The following is a 25782-nucleotide window of genomic DNA, read 5'->3' as shown; positions in this document are numbered from 1 at the left end:
ATTGATGTGGCATTTCTTACGTTCACCATGTATTTTCAGTGGATCGTTCGGCGAGGATAATGCCAGAGCTTCCCTTCGATTGTTCGTATATTTTGTTAGTGTTAGTGTGAATTATCGTATTTATAAAAGTTGGTGCCTAGGGTAGGGAAGTGATGATAGATTTTGATTACGCAGTATTATCCGTTTGTCATAGAAACCGATTATTTTCGTTTGCTTTATTGCGAAATATGGTAGTCTCTTCCTTTATTAACATTTGTGTGCAATAGATCCGTCAAGTAATCAATTCAAACACATACGAAGGGTCATTAGTTTGCAAATTTGAGGTTTTGGATGTAGTTACAAATATAGGCGGTATTTAAGTATTTAGTATGGACCTTTTTTTTCCTTATATAGTGGTAAACGGTGGACTATGATCTCAAAATATTAACGGTATTTTATCGAGCATTAGACGTATGGAATTTTGATCCATAAAATGAGGAGGAAGTCGGTTTGGGCAGAAAGAATGATGTACCTTTGTGAAATAGCTATTTTCATTATTATAATGGCTTTAATAGATGGAAACACTAAGCTGTGGGTCAGCAGATTCCAGCTGTGTTATTAAAGGTGTGTTGTCATGAAGCAGTCTCTGTTAAACATGACAAGTTGACAATGAAATATTTCTAAGGGCTGGAATTTTGTGCAGTAATACATATTTCAAACTTGTTTAAACCTCATTTAATTGTATTTTAAATCACGAATATACAACATATGTTGTGAAGTAATTTCAGATTTACTGAGATTGCTCGAAATTTAATTTTCTCAGCAGATTTATGGCAGGTTATATTCAGAGAAACTTTTAAACCAAGCTAGGCGTGAAATTTTTTTTAATACATTAAGTAGTTACTAAGCAAATAGTGGTGTAACTAAATACTAAAGTAGTCTTCCAATAAAGGCATCTGTTTTAATTAATCAAAAAAGGAACAGATAAACATACTACATGGAGGTTGTTCATTATTCATGTAGATAAAAACAGAGCTGCCTCTTAATTGACTTTTTGAATAAACTTTAAGTTGAAACAACAGGGATAATTTTAGTGACACTTGTTGCATGACCACATTTTATTACAGAGGTATACCCATTCGGGATTTATCTGTCTCTACAATGGTCAGGTTGTCACATCAACCTAAAACACAAATAGAAATGACTTAGTCTCTAAGTTGATGCTCATTAGTAAAAAGTTGACTACTTCAGGCTGGTCCCAAACTAACATGTGCAACAGATCTGTCTGTTACCTGAACGAAATACAGGGGGTGGTCTCCAATATGTAACTTTAGCAGAGGAACATGTGTTTGGACCTTGTATGTTGATATTGTGTGTTAAAGACCTAGTAGATAAGATGAATGTTAGACATCTGTAGATAAAGCAGTTATTTATAATGAGATACTATCTGGAAAAAAATATGCATGCATATTTCTGTAGATCTTGTGATTTAACAACTTGTGCAGTATCAATTTGAATGATCACAAAGGCTGAGTCCTAGGGAACTAGGCGGAAGACTTAGATTCATTGTGCTGGATCTGTACCAAGTAAAACAAACGGAGGTTATTGAACACATACAGAGTAGGGATGCATTCAATAGCCCCAGGTTTATTTGATTCACAACCATGCTCTCACCCTGAAATGGGCAGGTATTGGAAGAAAGAAGCCAACTATTCTGCAAAAGCCTTGTTGTAAAGTTTCACCAACCAGTAGTAGGTGAAGAATCTAGGAATATCTCTCAGTCCTCTACGTATCACTCCCAAGGAGCTACAGATAGGCTACAAAATTAGACTATCGACAGTGTACATAGAAATATTTAAGCAGTCATTCTGTTTATGTTCCATGCATGAATGGAAGAAGGAAAAAGTGTAACATGTGGTACAAAGGAAAGTGCCCGTTTCCATGCACATCACTGTACGAGAGTATGAATTGATATATTGTTTATGTGACTGTGAGTTAGAGAAAGAGGAGCAAACTACCTGTATGAATAAGAAGAGATCACATGGTTAGCCACTCCTAGGGAAAGAAGGAAAAGCTGAAGAAATGTGGAACAAATATATAGAAGGGCTGTACAAGGGAAATGTACATGAAGGGCATATTATAAAAAGGGCAGAGGAAATAGATAAATGAGAGTTATGATATTACAAACAGAATTTTATAGTGCACTGAAAGGATTCAATTGAAACAATGGACCTGGAGTAAACAGAATTTCGTAAGAAGTATTACGATCTTTGAGAGAACAAATCATGACAAAAGTTTTCCATCTGAAATTCTGGGAATAAGCGACTGGGAAACTACATTGAAGAATGTAATAATCCCAGTACCAGAGAAATTAGACATTGACAGGTGTGAATATTACTGAACTATCAGTTCAATAAGTGACAGTTGCAAAATACTAACACTAATTATTTTCAGAAGAATTGAGAAACTGCTAGAAACTCACTGCGGGGAAAATGAGATGCAGTACTGGAGAAGTGGAGGAAGATGCGAGGCAGTATTGATTGACCTTATGATGTATCATAGAAGATAGGTTAAAGGAAGGTAAATTTATGTTTATAACATTTGTAGATTTAGAGAAAGCTTTGACGATGTTGATAGGAGCACATTAATTGAAACTCTGAAGGGATAAATTACAGGGAGCAGAAAGCTATCTTCTACTTTTACAGAAACCAAACTTCAGTTACAAGAGTTGAAGGACATAAAAGAGATGGATAGTTGACATGATTGTAGCTTCTCTCTGATATTATTTGATCAGAGATAGCAAATAATGTGAAAGGTGAATTGAATGGAATGAAATGGGGTTATAAGATGAATATTGACAAAACTAAAACAAGGATAATGTAGCCAAATTAAATAGGGTTTTGCTGAAGGAAAAAAACTACAAAATGAGATATTACAAATAGTGGCTGGATTTAGCAGTTTAAGCAGCAAAATGACAATGGACAATGTAGAGAGGATGTAAGCTGCAAACTGGCTCATAGCAAGAAAAGCAATTCTGAAAAAGAAGCTTTGTTAATATCAAATATAAATGTAATTGTTAGGAATTCTTTTCTGGTGGTATTTGTATGGAGTGTAGCCTTGCATAGAGTTGAAATGTGGACGATAAGCAGTTCAGACAAGAAGAGGGTAGAAACTGTTAAGATGTGGTGCTACAGAAGGATGTTTAAGACTTCATGGGTAGATGAAGTAACTAATAAGGAGGCACTGAATTGAATTGGGGAACCAATAAACTTATGGCACAACTTGACTAAGAGAAAAGGTTTATTGGTAGGAAACATCATGAAGCATCAGGGAATCACCTGTTTGGTAATGGAGGATAAAAATTGCACAGGATAGAAGACTAGTGTGGAGAGCTGCAGGTGGATGTATGTTGTTGTTGATATTCAAAGATGAATACACTTGCATGGGGTAAACTAGTGTGGATAGCTGCATTAAACGATAGTTCAGATTAGAGTTTGAGTTTAACATGAAATCTGTGCCAACTATCATTAAAAAGTCCACAAATTTTTGAAAATGTTCTTGAAAGATAAAGATTATTGTGCTAAAGATATAGGGGAAAGAAATACCACCCCCCCCCTTTTTTTGTGGAAAGGAATTGGTTTGATTTGTGTTTATTTCTGTCATATTGTAATATATATTGCCAACCTAGGTGAATTTAGGTAGAGTTGGTGGTTTTATTTATTTTTGAACAAACCTTTGTGTCATTGACTTAAGATAATAGAACATGTGATAACATTACAGAACCTTATAGATCACAAAATCCGAATAATAAAACTTTTCACCCTTGAATTCTTGAATGAAGATTTCAATGCAAACAGCAGTAATAATAATAATAATTGTTATTGTTATCACTACTATGAAATAATGGTGTCTCATTACTCCTGGTAACATGCAGGATCCTGTCCATATTTGTCTTAGAATGACTAGAACAGCCAATCAAGTGTAGACTTGAAAATATCGTAGTTGATCCCAAATCTAATGTTTTGAGAGTAGAACAAATATTGAACCTGACAATGTTATGAATATATTATGTACTGAGAGGATGAGAATAAGCAGATGTTAAAAAGGTGAACAAATACTGAACCTGAAAATGTTATTAAGATATTATGCACTGAGAGGATGATGATAAACATATGTTAAAAAGATCATAGACTGTGCTGTGTTACTTAAAATACTGGAGGAAATGGGAGTTGATGAAAAACTACTACGGATTATAAGAACATTTTTGAACAACATCAGATCCAAAATAAAATTTCAGGGCTAGTTCTCTAAACCGTATGAAATCAGAACAGGAGCTCTACAGGAAGGTGGATTCTCACCACTCATATCCAACTACTTGTTGGAAAGAATAATAAAGAATGGTTTGTGCCACTAAAACATCAGAAACTTTGTGAACTGGGATTAGTAAGAATAATTGTGGGTAAATCAACTGTTTGCTTTTTGCAGATGTTATGGCTGTAATGATGGGAGATTTTGTAATGGTATCATCTAAATTAATGACTGAAAGAAGTAGCAGAACAAATTGTCGTACAGATGACTTTTGAAAAAACGAAAGTAATGTTAAATATTAAGAATAATACTGCCCGGTTAAACACCAGATACGGAACTATAAATTGTGTGAATAACTTTAAATGCCTGGGTAAATAGATTGCAGCCTATGGATGTGACAAAGCCTTAAAACAAAGAGCCAGGAAAATGGAAATAATGAAAAAGTGTAAATGCCATTCAATCATAACAGCTCTCTCGTGCAGCTATGTGTTTTATCCTGTCTGAGAGACACTTGTTAGCATAATTAAAATAAAAAGAGGTCATACTCATTATACTGAGTCCAAATTACAAAAATAGTGTCTATATGAAAAATGGAAACAAGAAATATTTTAGGGCAACATACAAGGAGTGAATATGTCTAATCGGGTGGAATTCATGTTCAACATCTTTGACTCAGAACCGAATACATTAATATTCTTGTACATGAGCATCAAAAAAGATCTAGAAGATATGAATATATAATCAGAAGAGAGATAAATCAAAATCTTTTCAGAACAGCTGTGCTGATTGTTTGCGACTTTCTTGAGATGAGAAACAGGCAAGCGCACAATGGTCTCATGACTGGTGTGCTGTACAGGACGAATTGATGTGGCTTAATTTAAAAAATACCATAAATGAGAACTGTCATAGTAACAGCAAAATTGTCCTTAGAGGGTCAGCTGTCAAAATCAATAAAATAATAAACATTCATTGTAAGAATGTCCTACATTTTACATGCCTCAATTGTTGGGAGAAAGGGAAGCATTTTGCCATGGTCTCTCAGTGAAGGCTGTTCATTCAGTCTGAATGATTTGGGGGTACCTGTTGTTGTGTTGTCTTCATCATCATCATCATCATTCATCCCCATTATGGTCAGAGGAAGGCACTGGCAAACCACCTCCACTAGGAGTTGCCTAGTACGACGGTGCGGGTCTCCCGCATCATTCCCCTACGCTCTGTCAAGGAGTATGGGACTTCATCATCATCAAGCCATAATGGCAAGATAGGGTATATCACGCCACTCGTGAATGGGACTTGCACAGGACGATTATCAACAATGAGCTCTGATTTGTTCACTGTGGTCATTTGGTGAGCTGTAGTTGAGAGGAAGTAATATGCCAAGAGTTCTGTTACATGCAATGTGGGGTAGAACTTTGCATTGCAGGCTGACATGCTACAGGTCGCCAGTTCTCTATTATTTTTAGAAGGTTCTTGAAATTTTGTATGTTTGTAATGTTTTCATATTGAGGAATGTTTGATGTTTGTTTAAATAATAGCACTCTGTGACTAGGAGGCAGCTATTTTCTGTCTGTTTGTTGGTGTCAACAATAAACATGCCTTATGTAAGCTGATGTCAGTAATAAACGTGCTGTCAGTGCTAAATATTGTACTTCATTGATGACTCTGCTTTTGAATTTCACTTGATTGTGCTTATGATTTGTCATTGTTTAGTGGAGAAGCTGCGTAGTTAAAACATCTATTCAGTATGTCTTGAATTAGGCAATGCAAAAGCCATTGCCTACATGAACAGGAGTTGGAAAACAAGCAGTACATCATTCCTAATGCCCTTATGTTCAGGAGAGCATCCATCATTGTTTTATGGGACACCAGTCAGGCCCCGACAAAATAGCTGAAAGAATAACTGTGTTACCAAGTACGGCATATGGGATGACATAATGTGTTTGGAGACTAACACCTGTGCTTGGATAACACCACCTGGCAGTGGTTCAAGAACGCATTCACCCTAAGAGCAGACAGGTGGCTACTCCTTCAGCAGGGTCTGAGCAGGCACAAGGGGGGAGGGGTTTACCGATTGTTGAGAGATCCAGTGTTAGGTGCATTATGGAGCTCCTTGGGCAGATAGTGTTCAGGGCCGGGAAGAAAGCCAATGTGTCACCTGTATGTCTACTAGTGGGCCTCATCCGAGATGCGGAAGCGGCCTTGCCTCTGGATATCAAGTGTACAGGTGCAGGCATCTGCAAAGAGTGGCTCACGTTGGCACCAATGACACCTGTCCCATGGGTTCTGAGGCCATCCTCAGCTCATACAGGTGGCTGATGAACTTGGTGAAAGCTGCTGGCCTCACACGTGGATTGTAGGCAGAGCTCACAATTTGCAGCATTGTTCTCAGAGTTAATAGGGATCCTTTGATTTGCAGCCAAATGGAGGTCCCAACCAAAGGATTTCTATACCTATGTCATCGATTGGGCATTTGTACTACTCCCCTTGATAGGTTAATAGAGCACTCCCCCAAAAAACAGCTACTTGGGTAGCAGAGTACTTGTGGAGCGAACATGAGGGATTTATTGGCTAGGCAGTAGTTTGAGGTACTCTGATGAACACTTGCCATTTGATACACAGCAAGGGAAGTCAGACAACATTCAGAGTAAAGATACTTCGACTGTCAGAATTTTATTTGTGAACTGTCGAAGTATTTGTAACAAAGTTACCGGATTTACTGCCATCCAGGAAAGTTCTCATGCTCAAATTATTCTTGGGACCAAGAGCTGGCTGAAACCCGAAGTGGATAGCTCTGAGATATTTAGTCAGTCATGGAATATATATCGGAGGAGGGGAAGTGTTCATTGTAGTTGACAAAAATGTTGCCTCTGTTGAGGTCAAAGTTGAGTGTGACAGTGAAGTTACCTGGTCGTGTATTACAGGTCTAAGTGAAACGAAGTTAAGTGTTGGATGTTTTTACTGCCCACCCAATTCTGTTGTAACAGTTCTAGAGTCATTAAAAGAATGTCTATGGTCAGTAGTTCATACATACCCAGATCATGTATTGATAGTTGGAGGCGACTTTAACCTACTGAATATAGACTGGGATGTCTATCGATTCATTGCAGGAGGTACAGGCAGATAGTCATGCGAAGTACTTTTTAACACATTTTCTGAAGACTGTCTTGAGCAGCTAGCTCGGCAGCCCACATGCAGTGGAAATATCTTAGACCTTGTAGCTACAAGTAGACCAGACCGTATTGACATCATCAGTATAGAAATGCGGTCATGATTTCATTATAGTAACTGTGCTTACAAAAATTAATAAATCATTTAAGAAGGCCAGGAGAGTATTTCTGCTAGAAAGAGCAGATAAACAGTTGTTGGTGTCTCACTTAGACATTGAATTGTTTCAGTATGAATGATGTAGAGGAATTATGGGGAAAGTTTAAGTAGATTGTAAATTGTGGTCTGGAGAAAAATTTGCCTAGTAAGTTGACTAAGGATGGAAAAGACTCATCTACATCTACATCCATACTCCGCAAGCCACCTGACGGTGTGTGGCGGAGGGTACCCTGAGTACCTCTATCGGTTCTCCCTTCTATTCCAGTCTCGTATTGTACGTGGAAAGAAGGATTGTCGGTATGCTTCTGTGTGGGCTCTAATCTCTCTGATTTTATCCTCATGGTCTCTTCGCGAGATATACGTAGGAGGGAGCAATATACTGCTTGACTCTTCGGTGAAGGTATGTTCTCGAAACTTTAACAAAAGCCCGTACCGAGCTACTGAGCGCCTCTCCTGCAGAGTCTTCCACTGGAGTTTACCTATCATCTCCGTAACGCTTTCGCGATTACTAAATGATCCTGTAACGAAGCGCGCTGGATCTTCTCTATCTCTTCTATCAACCCTATCTGGTACGGATCCCACATGCTGAGCAGTATTCAAGCAGTGGGCGAACAAGTGTACTGTAACCTACTTCCTTTGTTGTCGGATTGCATTTCCTTAGGATTCTTCCAATGAATCTCAGTCTGGCATCTGCTTTACCGACGATCAACTTTATATGATCATTCCATTTTAAATCACTCCTAATGCGTACTCCCAGATAATTTATAGAATTAACTGCTTCCAGTTGCTGACCTGCTATTTTGTAGCTAAATGATAAGGGACCTATCTTTCTATGTATTCGCATCACATTACACTTGTCTACATTGAGATTCAATTGCCATTCCGTGCACCATGCGTCAATTCGCTGCAGATCCTCCTGCATTTCAGTACAATTTTCCATTGTTGCAACCTCTCTATACACCACAGCATCATCTGCAAAAATCCTCAGTGAACTTCCGATGTCATCCACCAGGTCATTTATGTATATTATGAACAGCAACGGTCCTATGACACTCCCCTGCGGCACACCTGAAATCACTCTTACTTCGGAAGACTTCTCTCCATTGAGAATGACATGCTGTGTTCTGTTATCTAGGAACTCCTCAATCCAATCACACAATTGATCTGATAGTCCGTATGCTCTTACTTTGTTCATTAAACGACTGTGAGGAACTGTGTCAAACGCCTTGCGGAAGTCAAGAAACACGGCATCTACCTGTGAACCCGTGTCTAAGGCCCTCTGAGTCTCGTGGACGAATAGCGCGAGCTGGGTTTCACACGACCGTCTTTTTCGAAACCCATGCTGATTCCTACAGAGTAGATTTCTAGTCTCCAGAAAAGACATTATACTCGAACATAATACGTGTTCCAAAATTCTACAACTGATCGACGTTAGAGATATAGGTCTATAGTTCTGCACATCTGTCCGACGTCCCTTCTTGAAAACGGGGATGACCTGTGCCCTTTTCCAATCCTTTGGAACGCTTCGCTCTTCTAGAGACCTACGGTACACCGCTGCAAGAAGGGGGGGCAAGTTCCTTCGCGTACTCTGTGTAAAATCGAACTGGTATTCCATCAGGACCAGCGGCCTTTCCTCTTTTGAGCGATTTTAATTGTTTCTCTATCCCTCTGTCGTCTACTTCGATATCTACCATTTTGTCAACTGTGCGACAATCTAGAGAAAGAAGCACAGTGCAGTCTTCCTCTGTGAAACAGCTTTGGAAGAAGACATTTAGTAATTCGGCCTTTAGTCTGTCATCCTCTGTTTCAGTACCATTTTGGTCACAGAGTGTCTGGACATTTGGTTTTGATCCACCTACCGCTTTGACATAGGACCAAAATTTCTTAGGATTTTCTGCCAAGTCAGTACATAGAACTTTACTTTCGAATTCATTGAAATCCTCTCGCATAGCCCTCCTCACACTGCATTTCGCTTCGCGTAATTTTTGTTTGTCTGCAAGGCTTTGGCTATGTTTATGTTTGCTGTGAAGTTCCCTTTGCTTCCGCAGCAGTTTTCTAACTCGGTTGTTGTACCACGGTGGCTCTTTCCCATCTCTTACGATCTTGCTTGGCACATACTCATCTAACGCATATTGTACGATGGTTTTGAACTTTGTCCACTGATCCTCAACACTATCTGCACTTGAGACAAAACTTTTGTGTTGAGCCGTCAGGTACTCTGTAATCTGCTTTTTGTCACTTTTGCTAAACAGAAAAATCTTCCTACCTTTTTTAATATTTCTATTTACGGCTGAAATCATCGATGCAGTAACCGCTTTATGATCGCTGATTCCCTGTTCTGCATTAACTGATTCAAATAGTTCGGGTCTGTTTGTCACCAGAAGGTCTAATATGTTATCGCCACGAGTCGGTTTTCTGTTTAACTGCTCAAGGTAGTTTTCAGATAAAGCACTTAAAAATATTTCACTGGATTCTTTGTCCCTGCCACCCGTTATGAACGTTTGAGTCTCCCAGTCTATATCCGGCAAATTAAAATCTCCACCCAGAACTATAACATGGTGGGGAAATCTACTCGAAATATTTTCCAAAGTATTCTTCAGGTGCTGAGCCACAACAGCTGCTGAGCCCGGGGGCCTATAGAGACATCCTATTACCATGTCTGTGCCTGCTTTAACCGTGACCTTCACCCAAATCATTTCACAATTCGAATCTCCGTCAATTTCCTTAGATACTATTGCACTTCTTATCGCTATAAACACGCCTCCTCCTTCACTGTCCAGCCTATCTCTGCGGTATACATTCCAATCCGAGTTTAGGATTTCATTACTGTTTACGTCTGGTTTCAGCCAACTTTCTGTTCCTAGTACTATATGGGCGTTGTGACCGTTTATTAATGAGAGCAGTTCTGGGACCTTTCTATAGACGCTCCTGCAGTTTACTATTAGCACATTAATATTGTTATTCCTTGTTGCATTTTGCCTACTCCTGCCTTGCCGCGTCTCAGGAGGTGTCTTGTCGGGCCTAGGGAGGGAATTCTCTAACCTAAAAAAACCCCATGTGCACTCCACACGTACTCCGCTACCCTCGTAGCCGCTTCCGGCATGTAGTGCACGCCTGACCTATTCAGGGGGACCCTACATTTCTCCACCCGATAGCGGAGGTCGAGAAATTTGCACCCCAGCTCTCCGCAGAATCGTCTGAGCCTCTGGTTTAAGCCTTCCACTCGGCTCCAAACGAGAGGACCGCGATCGGTTCTGGGAACGATACTACAAATAGTTAGCTCTGATTCCACCCCGCGAGCGAGGCTTTCCACCTTCACCAACTCCGCCAACCGCCTGTACGAACTGAGGATGACCTCTGAACCCAGACGGCAGGAGTCATTGGTGCCGACATGAGCAACAATTTGCAGTCAGGTGCACCCAGTGCTCTCTATCGCCGCCGGTAGGGCCTCCTCCACATCTCGGATGAGACCCCCCGGCAAGCAGACAGAGTGAACACTGGCCTTCTTCCCCGACCTTTCCGCTATTTCCCTAAGGGGCTCCATCACCCGCCTAATGTTGGAGCTCCCAATAACTAATAAACCCCACCCCCCCGTGTGCCTGCTCGGACCTTGCTGAAGGAGTGGCCACATGTCCACTCACAGGCAGAGCGGGCGATGCCACACGACCAGCCTCCACGTTGACTCTCCGCCTCGTGTGCCGCGAACGCCGCTGAACCCGCCACTCCCCTTGGGGAGAGGGTGGCCCAACCGCGCCCGGTACCCGCGAAGATGTCTCGACAGCAGGGACAGTGGGTGAAGCATGTAACACCTGGGGTGTACCTTGCGACGCACCAGACTCCCCACTGCCGCTACACTCCGAGGCAGCAGCCTGAAGACGACTGACCGCGGCCATCAACGCGCTCAGCTGTTCGCGAAGAGTGGCCAGCTCCTCCTGCGTCCGTACACAGCAGCCACACATCCTATCCATCCTAAGAAATCAATTTACTATAGAGTGTTAATCAACTTTTAACTAGACTGCTAATTCACTAAAGGCGGTTGATTATTGACTAAACTGTGATTGCTAACCACTTCTTGTAGAAAACAAGGAAAATAGCACTACCTGTCTCTGGACTGTATTGAAAACAAACACTAGCACTACTAGCACTATGGCTGACTAAAGGGACTCTCTGACTGTATTCAAAACAAACACGAGATCTATGGAACACTTAATAGCACTCGACTATTAAAGCTTCCTAAAAGCAAAAACACGCAGAAGAAGAAGTGACAAGTAAGAAAAATACAGTTAATACTTAAATTAAGTAAGGTAGCTCGCTGCACAGCAGACGTGAAGCAGACGGCGGTTAGGGAGGCACTGTAAGATTTGGAAACTGCTGAGGAAGCAGTGGCTGTTGCACTCTCGGTTCAAAAGAGAATGTGCAAATGACAACAAACAGAGGTTAGTAGAGATTTGTGTGTCTGTGAAAAGATCTATGTGTGAAGCATACAACTGCTACCACTGTCACACTGTAGCAAAAGATCTGGCACAGAACCTGAGAAAATTTTGGTCCTGTGCAAAATTGCTGAGTGGGTCTAAGGCTCCCATCCAGGCACTTGTTGACCAGTCTCATGTGGCAGTTGAAAATAGCAAAACGAGAGCTGATGTTTTAAATTTCACAATCAAGAAATCATTCACCTGGGAGAATTGTACAAACATACTGTCATTTGACCATCAAACACACTTCCATATGGCTGACATCCCTGGTGTAGATAAACAGCTGAAGGAGATGAAAACAAATAAGTCAGCAGTTCAGGATGTAATCCCAGTTTGGTTTTTCAAAGAATACACTATTGGCCCCTTACTTAACTCACATTTATCATGAATACCTTGCCCAGCGCAAAGTCCCAAGTGACCGGAAAAAAGCGCAGATGACTCCCAAGAAAGGACTCGCAAATTACAGACCAATATCCCTAACATTGGTTAGCTGCAAAATCATTGAACATATTCTCAGTTCGAATTTTAATAAATTTCTTGACACCGGGACGCGTACGTCCATGAATCAGCATGGTTTTAGAAAGCATCATTCATGCCAAAGTCAGCTTGCTCTTTTCTCACATGGTATAGTGTCAACTATGGATGAAGGAAACAGGCAGATTCCATATTTCATTGTTTCCAGAGAGTGGTCGACGTGGTGCCCCATTGAAGGCTGTTAAAGAACGTACAAGCATACGGAATAGGTTCGCAGATATGAGAGTGATTTGAAGACTTCTTACGTAATAGAACTCTAAGTGTTGTCCTCGATGATGAGTGTTCATCAGAGACAAACATATCGCCTGGAGTGCCCCAGGGAAGTGGGATAGGACAGCTATTATTCTCTATACAGATAGATGATTTGGCCATCAGGATGGGCAGCAATCCACAGTTGTTTGTTAATGATGCTGTGGTGTACAGTAAGGTGTTGTCGTCGAGTGACTGTAGAAGGATACAAGGTGGTTTGGACAAAATTTCTAGTTGGTTTGGTGAATGGCAGCTTGCTCTGAATGCTGAAAAATGTAAGTTAAATAGAATGAATAGGAAAAACAAACCTGTAATGTTCGGATACAGCATTAGTAGTGTCCTGCTTGACACAGTCACATCATTTAAATTTCTGGACGTAAGTTGCAAAGTGATACGAAATGGAACGAGCATGTAAGGATTGTCGTAGGAAAGGTGACTGATCGACTTTGATTTATGTGGAAATTTATAGGAAAGTGTGATTCATCTGTAAAGGAGAACACATATAGGACACTAGTGCGACCTATTCTGAGTACTGCTTTAGTGTTTGGGTTCTGTACCAGGTCGGATTAAAGGAAGACATTGAAGCAATTTAGAGGCAGGCTGCTAGCTTTATGATGGGTTCGAACAATGCGCACGCATTAAGGAGACCCTTAGAAAATTCAAATAGAAATCCCTGGAGGGACGGCAGCATTCTTTTCAAGGAACGTTATTGAGAAAATTTAAAGAATTGGCATTTGAAGCTGACTGCAGAACGATTCTGTTACCTACAACCTACATTGTGCTAAAGGACCACAAAGGTAAGATACAAGAAATTAGGGTTCTTATGGAGGCATATAGAGTCATTTTTCCTTGTTCTATTTGTGAGGGAAACAGAAAAGGAAATGACAAGTAGTGGTACAGATTACTCTCTGTCATACACCATAAGTTGAATGCGGAGTATCGATGTAGATGTTGTATGTACTTTCCAAAACTCGGAGCACTCCCCAATTTAAAATTTTTGCAAAGTTTTAAAAAGAAAGAGGCTCTTTGTAAATAATTGCAAAATTATTAAATCATAGTTGTAGAGATTATATACCTACTGAATTAATAATACCCACAGACATGGGAAACTGAATGTTAAAGAAACTGTATAAAGGTGTGAACCATCGATATACATGGGAAAGTATTGGTTACAGGAATGTCTTGTACACTTTGTGCTGTGCAGCTTGTAAGAATAGTAAATATGTCATTAATAATTATTTGCTTGACGTAGTCTGCTTGTTGGTAGCAGTTTACTTTACCAGACTAGTTTTGGCTGTTGCCCATCATCTGTGGTAGCTTATACATAATATTTTCTAGTGAATGCCAGTGACAGTATTTCATGATATTGCCATTGGTGTACACTAAAATGATGGACAACATCTGTAATTAGCATGGTAAAACAAACTTCTACCAACAAACAGGTTATGCCAAACAATTAATTATTAAAATGGCATATTAGGTTACATTGATCAAACTCTAGATACTTGCAAATGGGCAAAAAAAATAAAAAAAAAATGTTGTTTCAGTGATTGCATTCAAATCACGCCAGAATGTGATTAGGGAATACAGTGCTTGGATTTTGCAGCTGAAAACCAGTTGGAGTAAAACAATCTTTTTTTCTATGAACACACAATTTTCAGTCTTCAAAATCTGCCAAGAATTTTGACTTTCCAAAGTCTTGAGAGTGGCTCGGTCCTAGATGTCAGAACCTGACCCAGCTTGCCCAGTGGGACATCAGTAGCAATGATGGTGAGAACCTTCGGATTGCTGACAAATGGAATGCACAAGTTCTGTTGTTCTGAAACAGAGCTCTGAATAATTAATGTGCTTTGCTGAATGTTTTTGAATTCTTTCTCAACCCAACTAACAGCGTCACTGGCTGATAACATTTAAAAGACACATCAAATAAAAGCATTCAGTTAACCAATGATTTGAAAACACAGGCAGAAATGCATTCAGCGATGATTATTAAATAAAAACACCAAGAAAACAAAATTATGACTTTAATGAAAATTAAATTACAAGGCAAACAATGCAACTTCTGTCGATCTAGTGACATTGATAAACACACAGGTATTAGCAAGTTCTCACTACTAAAGGTTAATATGAAGTAGTGGCTGCTCAGTATCCTCCACCCAAGCTAACTGTAACCTAGAATGCTCATTGGATTTTATTAGCTTTAATGAAGACACCATAACTAAGGCAGCAGCCATTTATCATACAGTGTCACTTAACAATATCAGGCAATAACCCAGTTATGCAAAGAGGCACTAGCTGTGAGTTAATCTAGTTTTTCAGTTTACACTAGAGACTTAGCTCCTTTACAAGTGGTTAAGCATTAGCCCCATCAACACTGACATTAGAATACACACAACGGAGGTGGCCTTCCTAGTAATCTGTGCCCCAACTCTGATTTGTGACTGGTAGAATTAGAAAATCTCATACTGCAGGATTGCTGTTGACAGCCCAGGATGCCCACTCAGCAAAGCAAGCAACCTTCATAGTGAACACACATTGTTCCTTGCAACCAGTTGTTAACCAGCACAAGCCAGACACTGATAACAGAAACTAACAACTGAAATTAGACACACATACATCAAAACCAATTTGAGAAACACAGCCAATGAAATTAAGAAAATTTCATGAAACATGGCCAGCAATATTAATGAAAATTCATTAATACAGCCATACAAACTCAAAGCTTGTGCTGACACACCTTTGCAATTCTCAAAACGTGTCATCAGACAATCCAAACGTATATACCCATCCAAGTGATGAGCAAGACAACAGGGTTGCTGCTAGTTGTAACTATCACAACCACATTCAACTATAGTTGCTTTAGATTCCACACTGTTCAAAAGCAAGGCCTCCCAGATGATGTGTAAAATTCATTTCTCCATCACTAAGAGAAACATGCTATCCCTTATACAGAAATCCAGCACTGGATTTCAATCAGATTGCACAGATTCTAAGGACTGAAAGGATAATTAACTGTGCAAAGTGCAAGATAGATAAACTATCGATAACTGATCCTCAACACAGTTTGCTCACAAAATGTAACTGCTCCAAATCACAAATCGTAAGTCATTGCGGAAACCTCGCAAACTGAGCCGGAATCTACTTTCCAAGAGGTGATACTATAATCAACCAGGAACACAGCCACCTGGTCAAGAGCAGAGAAACCTGCGGCAGGCCACCTGCAATTACAATACAATCCCTTGTGTTGACATGGAAAACTAGAGCACAGACTATTATCAGGCCTCTACAAGAAACATAGAAGTGAAATTAGTTAACTCAAATAATATACACTTCAGTACATGCATCTAACTAGCAATTGCTACAGAAATCTAAAACTGTTAGTTCACGAATGTCGTACTTGGTGGGAAAATATATCAACTCTCCTAAAATAGCTTCTTTTACAATTTCAACCTCTAGCGAAGACGCTAGCTATTAAAGCCTTGAAATGCCTACAATGACACAAATTCAAAATCCAATGACTGCAGTGAAGGGACTGTATAATACATCTACTGAGACATGATGCCACCACAGACTCCAAAAGTTCAAAGTTCGAGCTCACCACAAAAACAGCTGTCCAACTTTGCTGCCAAATGCCTCACATCTCACAAGACCTCTGCATATTGCATCTCATCAAAACAAGGCGTCTAATCCAGCCCGTAGATCTCGCTCATTCCTGTCGTTCATACTGGTCTCTTGTGACTGGCACACGGAGAGCTACCGGTAGCACAAGAATCCTCCGTGGCATCTTGTGGTCTGCTTGCCAACCTCCTGCTCTGTCCAACTACCACCTTTCATCCAGTGTGTAGCGTAAGATCTTTTTTCTCAGCATTGAGCATGCTCCACCTAGCAACCCACCAGCAATGTCGCTGGAGTCAGTTGTGCCTGCTGCAAAATCTATTGGGACTGATTGATGTAATACCATAATTGATCAGGGACGCATATGTTCACTGAATGCAATGCGAAACCACTCGGTCAGCTCTGCAACTCAGTTGGCGAAAATGGCATGAATGCAGTATGACTGCGAGAGAGCGCTGTGCACCGCAAGCATTGCGTTTTCAAACTCTTTGAAAGCCATGACCACTTGGCTCAGAATTCACATTCACTGATGAAGCAGAAGTGATTCCACTGACCATGCATTGAGATGGGGCCGCTAATGAGGCATACAGGAGAATTACTGATATGCACTTGGCACTGTAATGAGCGTACTCGTGGAAGCCGGTGCACAAATATTAACCAAGACAGAATTCACTTGTGAATCGCCAAGAGTAAAGAAATCTAGCATGAAACAAATCAAACATCATCGTGAGGGCTGTAAAATCAAATGTTGCTTGACTGAAGTACATAATCTCTGGTTTTGCTTCAAGTCAACCACACCAGTGAAGCAGCTCTCACAGATACCAACATTCTGAATCTGAGTGTAGTGGAGTGCCACGGTTGCATGTTAGATCACCTTCACAGTCCCCCCTCTCAAGAGAAAATTCAAAATAATGATCAAGTGTCTCATCAAACTATAGAGGTGGCTTACCCCCAACCTTGAAAATTTGAAATGAAGATGAAGTGTGTCTACAAATAATAGGGGTGGCTTACTGGTAACCAACTAGCACACCACCCCACTGTTGTGGCGTACCTCTGTCCACACAGTTTCAAATGTAACTGGCACTTTGCTGTTGTAAACAAGGGAGTGTGTCTTATTGAAGTTGCAACTGCCAGGCATAACACCAAGTCGTTATTGCCCAAGCCAAGAGGGGTGACAGGCCTCTAGACTACCTCACCCCAGAAAATTCAGAAATGTAGCTGACTAGCTGCCATCTTAAAAGAAAGACTGGAAATCACCTTCATCAAAGGAAGAATAGAGACTGCCTACAGAAAACAGTGGGCTAGGTGCCGAGTCATAAACTCCCCATGACTTCAAGGCTGATTTTCTTACTGAATCCCTCGTACCAGATAAATTTGGTTATCTGGCAGAACTTATATGGCTGTTTGTAAAAACTAAAAATTTCTCATTCATTGCCTCTACAGGGAATACAACTAATTACTAGAAGTAGGTCCGCCGCTCGTGGTCTCGTGGTAGCGTACTCGTTTCCTGAACGTGGGGTCCTGGGTTCAATTCCCAGCGGGGTCAGGGATTTTCACCTGCTCCGAGATGACTGGGTGTTGTTGTGTCATCTTCATCAACATTATTCATCCCCATTATGGTCGGAGGAAGGCAACAGCAAACCACTTCCATCAGGACCTTGCCTAGTACGGCGGTATGGGTCTCCCGCATCATTTCCCTAGGCTACGTAAAGAAGCATGGGACTTCATTTCCATTCCATTCACTGCTTTTGTAGGGAATACATCTAATTACTGGAAGCAGACTGGATATGACAGGTGCCAACTACTCATCCTTTGCAATTATTTTTGATATTCGTTGGAGCTTCTACATCCATTATTTCTATCAGTGTGCCAAAAAAAAATAATACAGTAGAAACCCGGTAATCTGTTCCCTGGGGACGGGGAGCATGATGTAATGCAAAAAAAAAGGTTGAATTAACAGAGGAAAACTTTTGTTGACGCATAACATCACAATACAATACCATACAGTACAACTTTTATATTCACCTGGAAATACTTTTTGAAATTTAGCCCCATATGAAAACAGTAACAAAACAAAAAGAAACATCAGAACACCAAAAAACAAAAGAAAACCTTACACAAAAGTGTACTGTACTGTAGTACCTGTAATGTAAAATACAGTTGTATCGTATGATAGCTGTACTGCATTTACACACAACTGATTTGTACTTTACTGTTTAAAACATGAGAGATCATATGGAAGCAGGAAAAAAAGTCTGCAATTATCTTTTGAGTAACATATAACAACCTTGATTTTGCCACAATGCTTTGCCATTTTATGATTCACAAAAGGTCTGTTTGGGTAGAATTAGAGCTTTGTTCAGTGTATTGAAGAGATATATCAAAAGCATTTTGAGCATTTGTGTGTGATACTCGAGCTGTAGCCTCATTGTCTTCATTATTGTCATCATCTTCCTCATTCCTATCGGTTATTTGAGTTACATTGTCAATCATTTGGTCGTTAGTTAATTCTTTTTCTGTTGTGCAGTCAACAATGACTGTAATTATCCACTAACTTATGTCACCGGGCTCAGTGTCTGATTGCAAGTCCCTCAAAATTGCTGGATTGTCCACATCTTGACTTCTATCAGTTGTTGCATGGGTTATTTCACCATAATTCTCTTCAAGTGTTCCTTTTGATGTTTCATCTTTATTTTTATTCGTTTTTGGCCATAGTTTACGCCAAGATTTTTTCAGGCGTCCTGCTGGCGTTTCTTCCCAAGCTTTGGGAGTTGCATAGATTACATCTTTTACATTTAGCGATTTCATCATTTGAAACCAGCTGCTGCCTTTTTGTGTCCTCTCTAAAATTAATCCAATGTATTTTTGATGATAACACATCTTCAGCCACTTACAGACCCTCTTGTCCATAGGTTGGATTAGGTATTTTACTTTGGCAGGAAGAAATAAAGCCTTTATTTAACCTTTTTGAGTTTGTTTTCAGGTGGAAGACATGTTGAATTGTGAAGTATCAATATGACAATTATTGTAAGTTTTTCTTCATTTAGGTGTTTTGTAATGGCAGGGACAAACTGGTCATAAAACCAAACTTCATGAGTCTAGATTCCCTACAAGCTGATTTTTAGTTACAATGATATACAGGTAGCAGTGATGCCATATTACTGTTTTTGAACAGCCTTGGTTTTTTTGCTTTTCTGATCACAAATAATTGCATCTTGTGACGTGAATTAGCATTACTACAGAGAGGAAGAATTATTCTATCTTTGGCAACTTAAGTACCTGTTATAACTCATTATGTGCAGTAAGAGTTCTTGTAGGAACCATTTTGTAGTTTAAAACTAGACTCATCAAAGTTATGCACTTACTCTTCAACTAAGTTTTCAAATTTCAGTACAAATTCATTGGCAGCTGCTTCTTCAGCAGATAGCTTATCACTGGACATAATTACATTTTGAATTCCATGTTGTTTTTCCACTGATTTAGCCAGCCATCATTTGCTGTAAACTTCTCATTTTAACTGATTCCATTTAATGTTTTACCCAAAATCAGTACCTTTTCTTTTGTGATTGGTCCAGACAATGTTGTTTCTTTACTTTACTCCTGCTCAAACTACATCCACAAAGCATTGTCTAGAATTTCACTTTTAGACTTCTTCAAAGTCTTGTGTATTTTCATGCCTTCCCATTGTCAGTCCATCATTGTATGACTCTCAAGAGTTTTCCTACATTTTCTTGACGTAAAAGAGTTTTCGTATTTATTCTCCAGTCTTTTAACAGTTGTTATGCCAACGCCTAACTTGAGTGCAATATTTTGAAGAGACTTATTTGTATCTAGCCTTTCAGGCACTTTCAATTTCTCTGCTAAAGACAGCATCACATGCTTATGTTTACTTGATGCCATATTTTAGTTTTGCATACTTAAATGCAGTATGTAAGAAGAACATTGTCACTAATTTATAAAACAAATAACACAATTAATTGAATTAGAAACAAATTGATTGAACTACTGCACCTATCAACAGCCAACTGCCTACTGAACCAGACACAAATGATGAGTGACAAGTCCGACTTGGCTGTTAGTGGTGGCTCATGTATGTAAGGGTCCCTCCACACACCACCATGGAGAAGTGCTTCTCTGCGGTGCCTGGGCCTTCACATGGCGCAACACTGTGTACTGCCACTGACGATGGCTGCAGTTGTTTTGTGGTGACCTGTTGCTTGGCTTGTCAGTAGCACCACAGAGTGGTATCATGTGAAACCCAGTACAACAGCCACAGGAAATGAGATGATGGTACTGAATGGGGAGTTGGTTTAATGAGGTTTTACTGTTCTCCATGAAACTAGTCAGCCAGACAACTGGCACATGTTTCGACAAAAATGAATGTCTGTTGCTGGTTGTAAATATTGAAAAATAATGAAACAACAGTTGGTATTATACAGTGTGAAATGGATTATGAATGTGGCACAAATAATATGAAAACTGGTGTCCTGGAGTATTTGAAGCCACATGGACTGATTTTGCTTGACACAGATGATGATGTTGACCGTTTAACTGTAGCAAAACAGGAACCTAGCACTAGCTGCTTGCACGTTTCATATTTACCTATAAAGTAATTAAGCAATAGTTCTTACAACTCACGTTAAATTTTTTTTCTGTATTTCAGTATCTGAGCGCTCACAGAAACTGCCCGAGAATGCAGCAGAACAGTTGAAACAGAGTGCTAGTTTGGTGCAAAAACTGAAATTTTTAATAGATGCGTCTAAGTCGGGCCAGACGTTTCTTCTTAGTATTACAGTTCCTTCGCAGGTTGGTATATTACAGTGATAAAACTTTTTACTGTTTTAGTGCTTTCTTCTCACTGCTCTTTAACACAGTTATGCTGTCACCTGTAATCAAACACATTAGTACCAATTTGGTTGCCATAGAAGGAAGTTATCTACCAAAACAAACTAAGTGAGATCATAATTTCATACTTGTATATTCCATTTAACTTACAGTGAAATAGATGGATGTTTTGAAATAATTAATGTTTATTTTTCAATTTTTTATTTTAATGGGGAAATTTATCATAAACACAGATGAGGAAAAGGAAGAATCCAGGTAAAATGTACTTGCTGAATTGTCTATAGCTATACCAGAATTATTTCTGGAACTAGTTAAGAAATTGATGTTCTGCTTTCACTGAATGTCATTTTGCATTTAACTTATACAGTGGTTCCAACACTGGTGGAAAATTTGGTTAATGGTGGCTCTCGAGCAAACTGGTATTGAATAGAATCAGGGAGAAGAGGAGTTTGTGGCACAACTTGAATAGAAGAAAGGATCGATTGATAGGACATGTTCTGAGGCATCAAGGGATCATCAATTTAGTATTGGAGGGCATCGTGGAGGGTAAAAATCGTAGAGGGAGACCAAGAGATGAATACACGAAGCAGATTCAGAAGGATGTAGGTGGTAGTAGGTACTGGGACATGAAGAAGATTGCACAGGGAGATGAAGAAGCTTGCACTGGTTAGAGTAGCGTGGTGAGCTGCATCAAACCAGTCTCAGGACTGCAGACCACAACAACAACAACTTGCACTCATGAGGTGAAATTGCAGTACAGCCATTAACACACATAAGAATTATGTACTTCATCCTAGCTTTTGGAACTTTGGACAATCTATCGTTTTCTCCTCCCACAGGAGAGTGTATGTACTTGTATGTCTGTTTAATCAGAAGTACTAAAATTTTGCCTCCTGAGAGTAAGTAATTAGGAGGTATACTGATTTGCAATTTTATAGTGACTAATTGTCATTGTTACTGTTACTATCCCTCCATTTAGAAATACAGTATAAAGTATAAAGAACACCTACAGTAATTTTACTGCATAGTATTAATTTTAAGCTTTTGATTAAGCAAGATATAACTGCCAGGGTGGTGTGATATGACTTTATTTTAGTCAGTGACTAGTTCCGATATCATTATCATGATGATGAGATGATGATCATTATTATTATCTTCAGTAGCCAGTGGCCAGTATAACTGCCCAGTACTGTGTAATCATGATGAGGTGCTGCCAACTTCCGTGATGGATAATTAAACATTACAAGTAGTTATTTTTGTACTTTTATTATTAGCATCTTAGCTTCCATATAATGTGACATTGTTTCATATTGGCATGAAATTTTATAATCCTGAAGTTACTGTGTAGCATTTATGCTGCATTCAACCTTATTCGTCCCTTGGGTTGCTTTCCATCAGCCTTTGTCATAATTGGCCAGTTATTTGAAATGTGAGCGAATCTAATGACACCCATTGTCATCTAAAAGTTTTAGTTTCTATGATTCATAGTTAATGCTATGGCTTCTTTATGGAAGGTAGTACCATTGGTTACGCTGTGAAATGTCCTTGTGATAGTGTAAAAGTTTAAGCTGTAGAGTGCTGAAGTGTCATAGATGGCATGTACTAGAAGTACAATTTTATGTTGGGTCATAACCACTTGACTCATATGTGAACAATGTATGAATATGCTTAAATAAATCAAAACCAGGAACACACATTAAATGGCAGTGATTTTTACAGTTTTAGTACATACATTTTATATTACAAAGAGTGGTATACTTGAAATTGTTGTAGTACTATATTGCTAATGTTGTTGTACTATATTGCTAATGTAATGATTCAATCATCATCGTCATCAGTTGCATGACAGCCCTATGTGAGCTTTGGCCTTCTGTAGACATTTATTCCTTCCGTTTCTGTGTAATACTGAACTACTCCAATTCTGAATTCCAGTTTTCCTTGTGTCTCCTCTTGACATCTTTCACCATAGATTTCGTCCTCTAGCTCTCGTGGTTCCTTCAACTCTGTGTTGACTGTCTTCCTTTTACTTTGCTATTAGCTCTGATATATGCTCTGCCCATTCTAGCTATTTAATCTTAATGTAACCGACAATGTCTGATATTCAATCAATTATATAATTCATAGTTGAAGCTTCTCCTTCAGACACCTTATTATTTCACGTATCCAAGAATTCGTCTCAAGATCTTTCTTTCAAATATGTCAATTTGCCTTCCATCGAATTTCATTAATGTTCAGATTTCATTAGCATATGTTAGCACTGACCTCATAAAACATTATACATAATATCTGTAGTTTTCTGGAACAGAAGCTTAAAAGGAGAGATCCCAAGGGGTGGGATTGACGTTTTGAAACCACCTATATTGTGATGTAGATTACGGTCCCAAGTATCTTGTCTTGCAGCCATTCACTGTGGTGGGCCCTCATTTGCAAGTAATCAATGAAAGAATTTCATAATTTTTTGTGATATTCTAGAGTGTTGAAATTGGTGGTCATAAATTTAGTGGTGGTGTAGCATAATGGTTAGTATATGAGACTGACATGTAGCCGGTTGAAATTTCAGATCTTGTAAAGTGATTGAGATGTTATTATTTTTAAATTGTTGTTGAAATAACTCTAATTTAAAAAAATTCCTAATAATTTGTCACATCATTTTGATCGACATATTAACTTTTTCATTTGCTATTACTTTTTTCTTCCGTTCATTTTGTTTTCATATAATCATTGTGCATGTGATTTTCATAATTTTTATTAATCTATCACAGTATTTAAACATTTGAAAATGCCAATCTACATGTTAAAAAACAAAAGACGATGTAATCTATGTATATTGGTGGTGGAGTGGTGTCAGAAATGTATTTTTTGTTATGTATAAGCTGTAAATGTAGATGTACTTTTTTGTATGATAATTGTCAGACAAACATTTGAAACAAAATTTTTTTGTTTTGCGCTTTGGATAAAACATAGCTGAGAATTTAAAAGAAAAAAAGGATTATAAATCAATGTGAAAAATGAGGAATAGAAATAATGAATTGCAATAACATGAATGAAAATGTAAGATTATCAAATGAAATAAATAAAATTGAAATTAATACAAAAATAATTAAAATAACATGCACAAAGATTCCAAATAAAAAAATGGGGGAAGAAAAAATAAGAGTAAACATAAAAGTTAATGCTCTGATTGAAATGAGTGACAGAGTTTTGTAACTGAAAAAAATTTCATTTAAACCAATTAACCGAATAAAAATAATGATAAATTTAATTTTGATAGCTGTTTAAAAGTAGAAAGCTTGTAGCTCCTGATGAGATTTAAACCCTCAACCTTCAACACATCAGTTTCATATGCTAACCACTAATTTTGTAACTTTTAATTTTAACTCTGAAAGACCATGCAAAAATGCAAAATTTGTTTTTGGCGGCCACTCACAAACAGTGGTCTACGAGGGAGAATGGCTGCCGGAGGTCATACCTGGGATCCTAATCTATATAACTGTACAAATGGATTCAAAAATTTGATCCCACTCCTGGGAACTTCTCCTTGTTAGATTTCAGATGTTTTCTGAGGCTTTGGCATCAGTTGTTGGTGGACAGTATTCATTTTGGGATTTCAGAGCTGACATTGGTCTTAAACTTTACTTCCAGTCTAAGGTAAGTGAATCTGTGCATGACATTACACTCTTGGGAGCCAGTTTTTATGACAGCTGGTTCATTATGATAATCTTTTGTTGTTTTAGGCATATACTTAGTTTTCCCTTTGTTTATCTGTCAGTTCATATTTCCAGCAGCTCCTCCAAGACTTGTAAAGGCTTCTTTCACTGCTCCTGATGTTCTTTCAGTTGTATCAGTATTATCTACATCTGTCAGTACCACACTGATTTGTGTAGGATAGTCCCCATTGTATTGACACCTGCAGCTCTCATAACCTTTACCAAGGCTGTATTAAAAAGGAGGCAGAATAATGAAACTCACTCCATACTCCACTTTCAAGGACATGGCACTTGATATATTCTTTATCATTATTTGGCTCCAGGTATTTTCCAAAGCAGCTGTGCCTAATGTAATCAGTTTATTAGGAATTTCTAACTCTCTCATTGCAACTTCCAGCAACAGCTCCTTCTGTCTCTACAGCCATAGGTTGATTGAAATCCATAAGTATCACTCTTACTTTTTGTTAGTATCAATCCTCTTTAAATTTAAGAACATATTTGTCTTTTCTGTATATTTCCTCCCATTCCTCCAGCATATCCTTGTTTTCATGGACATCCATTATACATTATTCTTTTACGTTATTTGCTAATAGTCAGTTCACTATATTCTTACAGCATGCTAGGTATCTAGTTCATTTACAGTGCTAGTGGAGAATGCAATTGATTTTATAAAGGTGTGTGTGATTGAAATCTGTTACATTCTGAAATACTCAAGTGATTATGTAAGTATGAATGACCCGAACTATCTC

General features: G+C 38.9%; 1 protein-coding gene across 2 annotated transcripts in view; it reads left to right on the top strand.

Annotated features, from left to right (window-relative positions):
* LOC126281191 (uncharacterized) overlaps positions 1–25782 on the top strand; it is a 236605-nt gene that overhangs the window by 765 nt on the left and 210058 nt on the right. For both annotated transcript variants that reach the window (XM_049979903.1, XM_049979911.1), the window contains exon 3: positions 21145–21287. In XM_049979903.1, the coding sequence (XP_049835860.1) occupies positions 21145–21287 (143 nt within the window). The remainder of the gene's footprint in view (positions 1–21144; positions 21288–25782) is intronic.

Source organism: Schistocerca gregaria, chromosome 1, assembly GCF_023897955.1.
Source record: "Schistocerca gregaria isolate iqSchGreg1 chromosome 1, iqSchGreg1.2, whole genome shotgun sequence".
Lineage (NCBI taxonomy): Eukaryota > Metazoa > Arthropoda > Insecta > Orthoptera > Acrididae > Schistocerca > Schistocerca gregaria.
The sequence above is the reverse complement of the archived record's forward strand: the minus strand, read 5'-3'. Positions and strand labels throughout refer to the sequence as shown.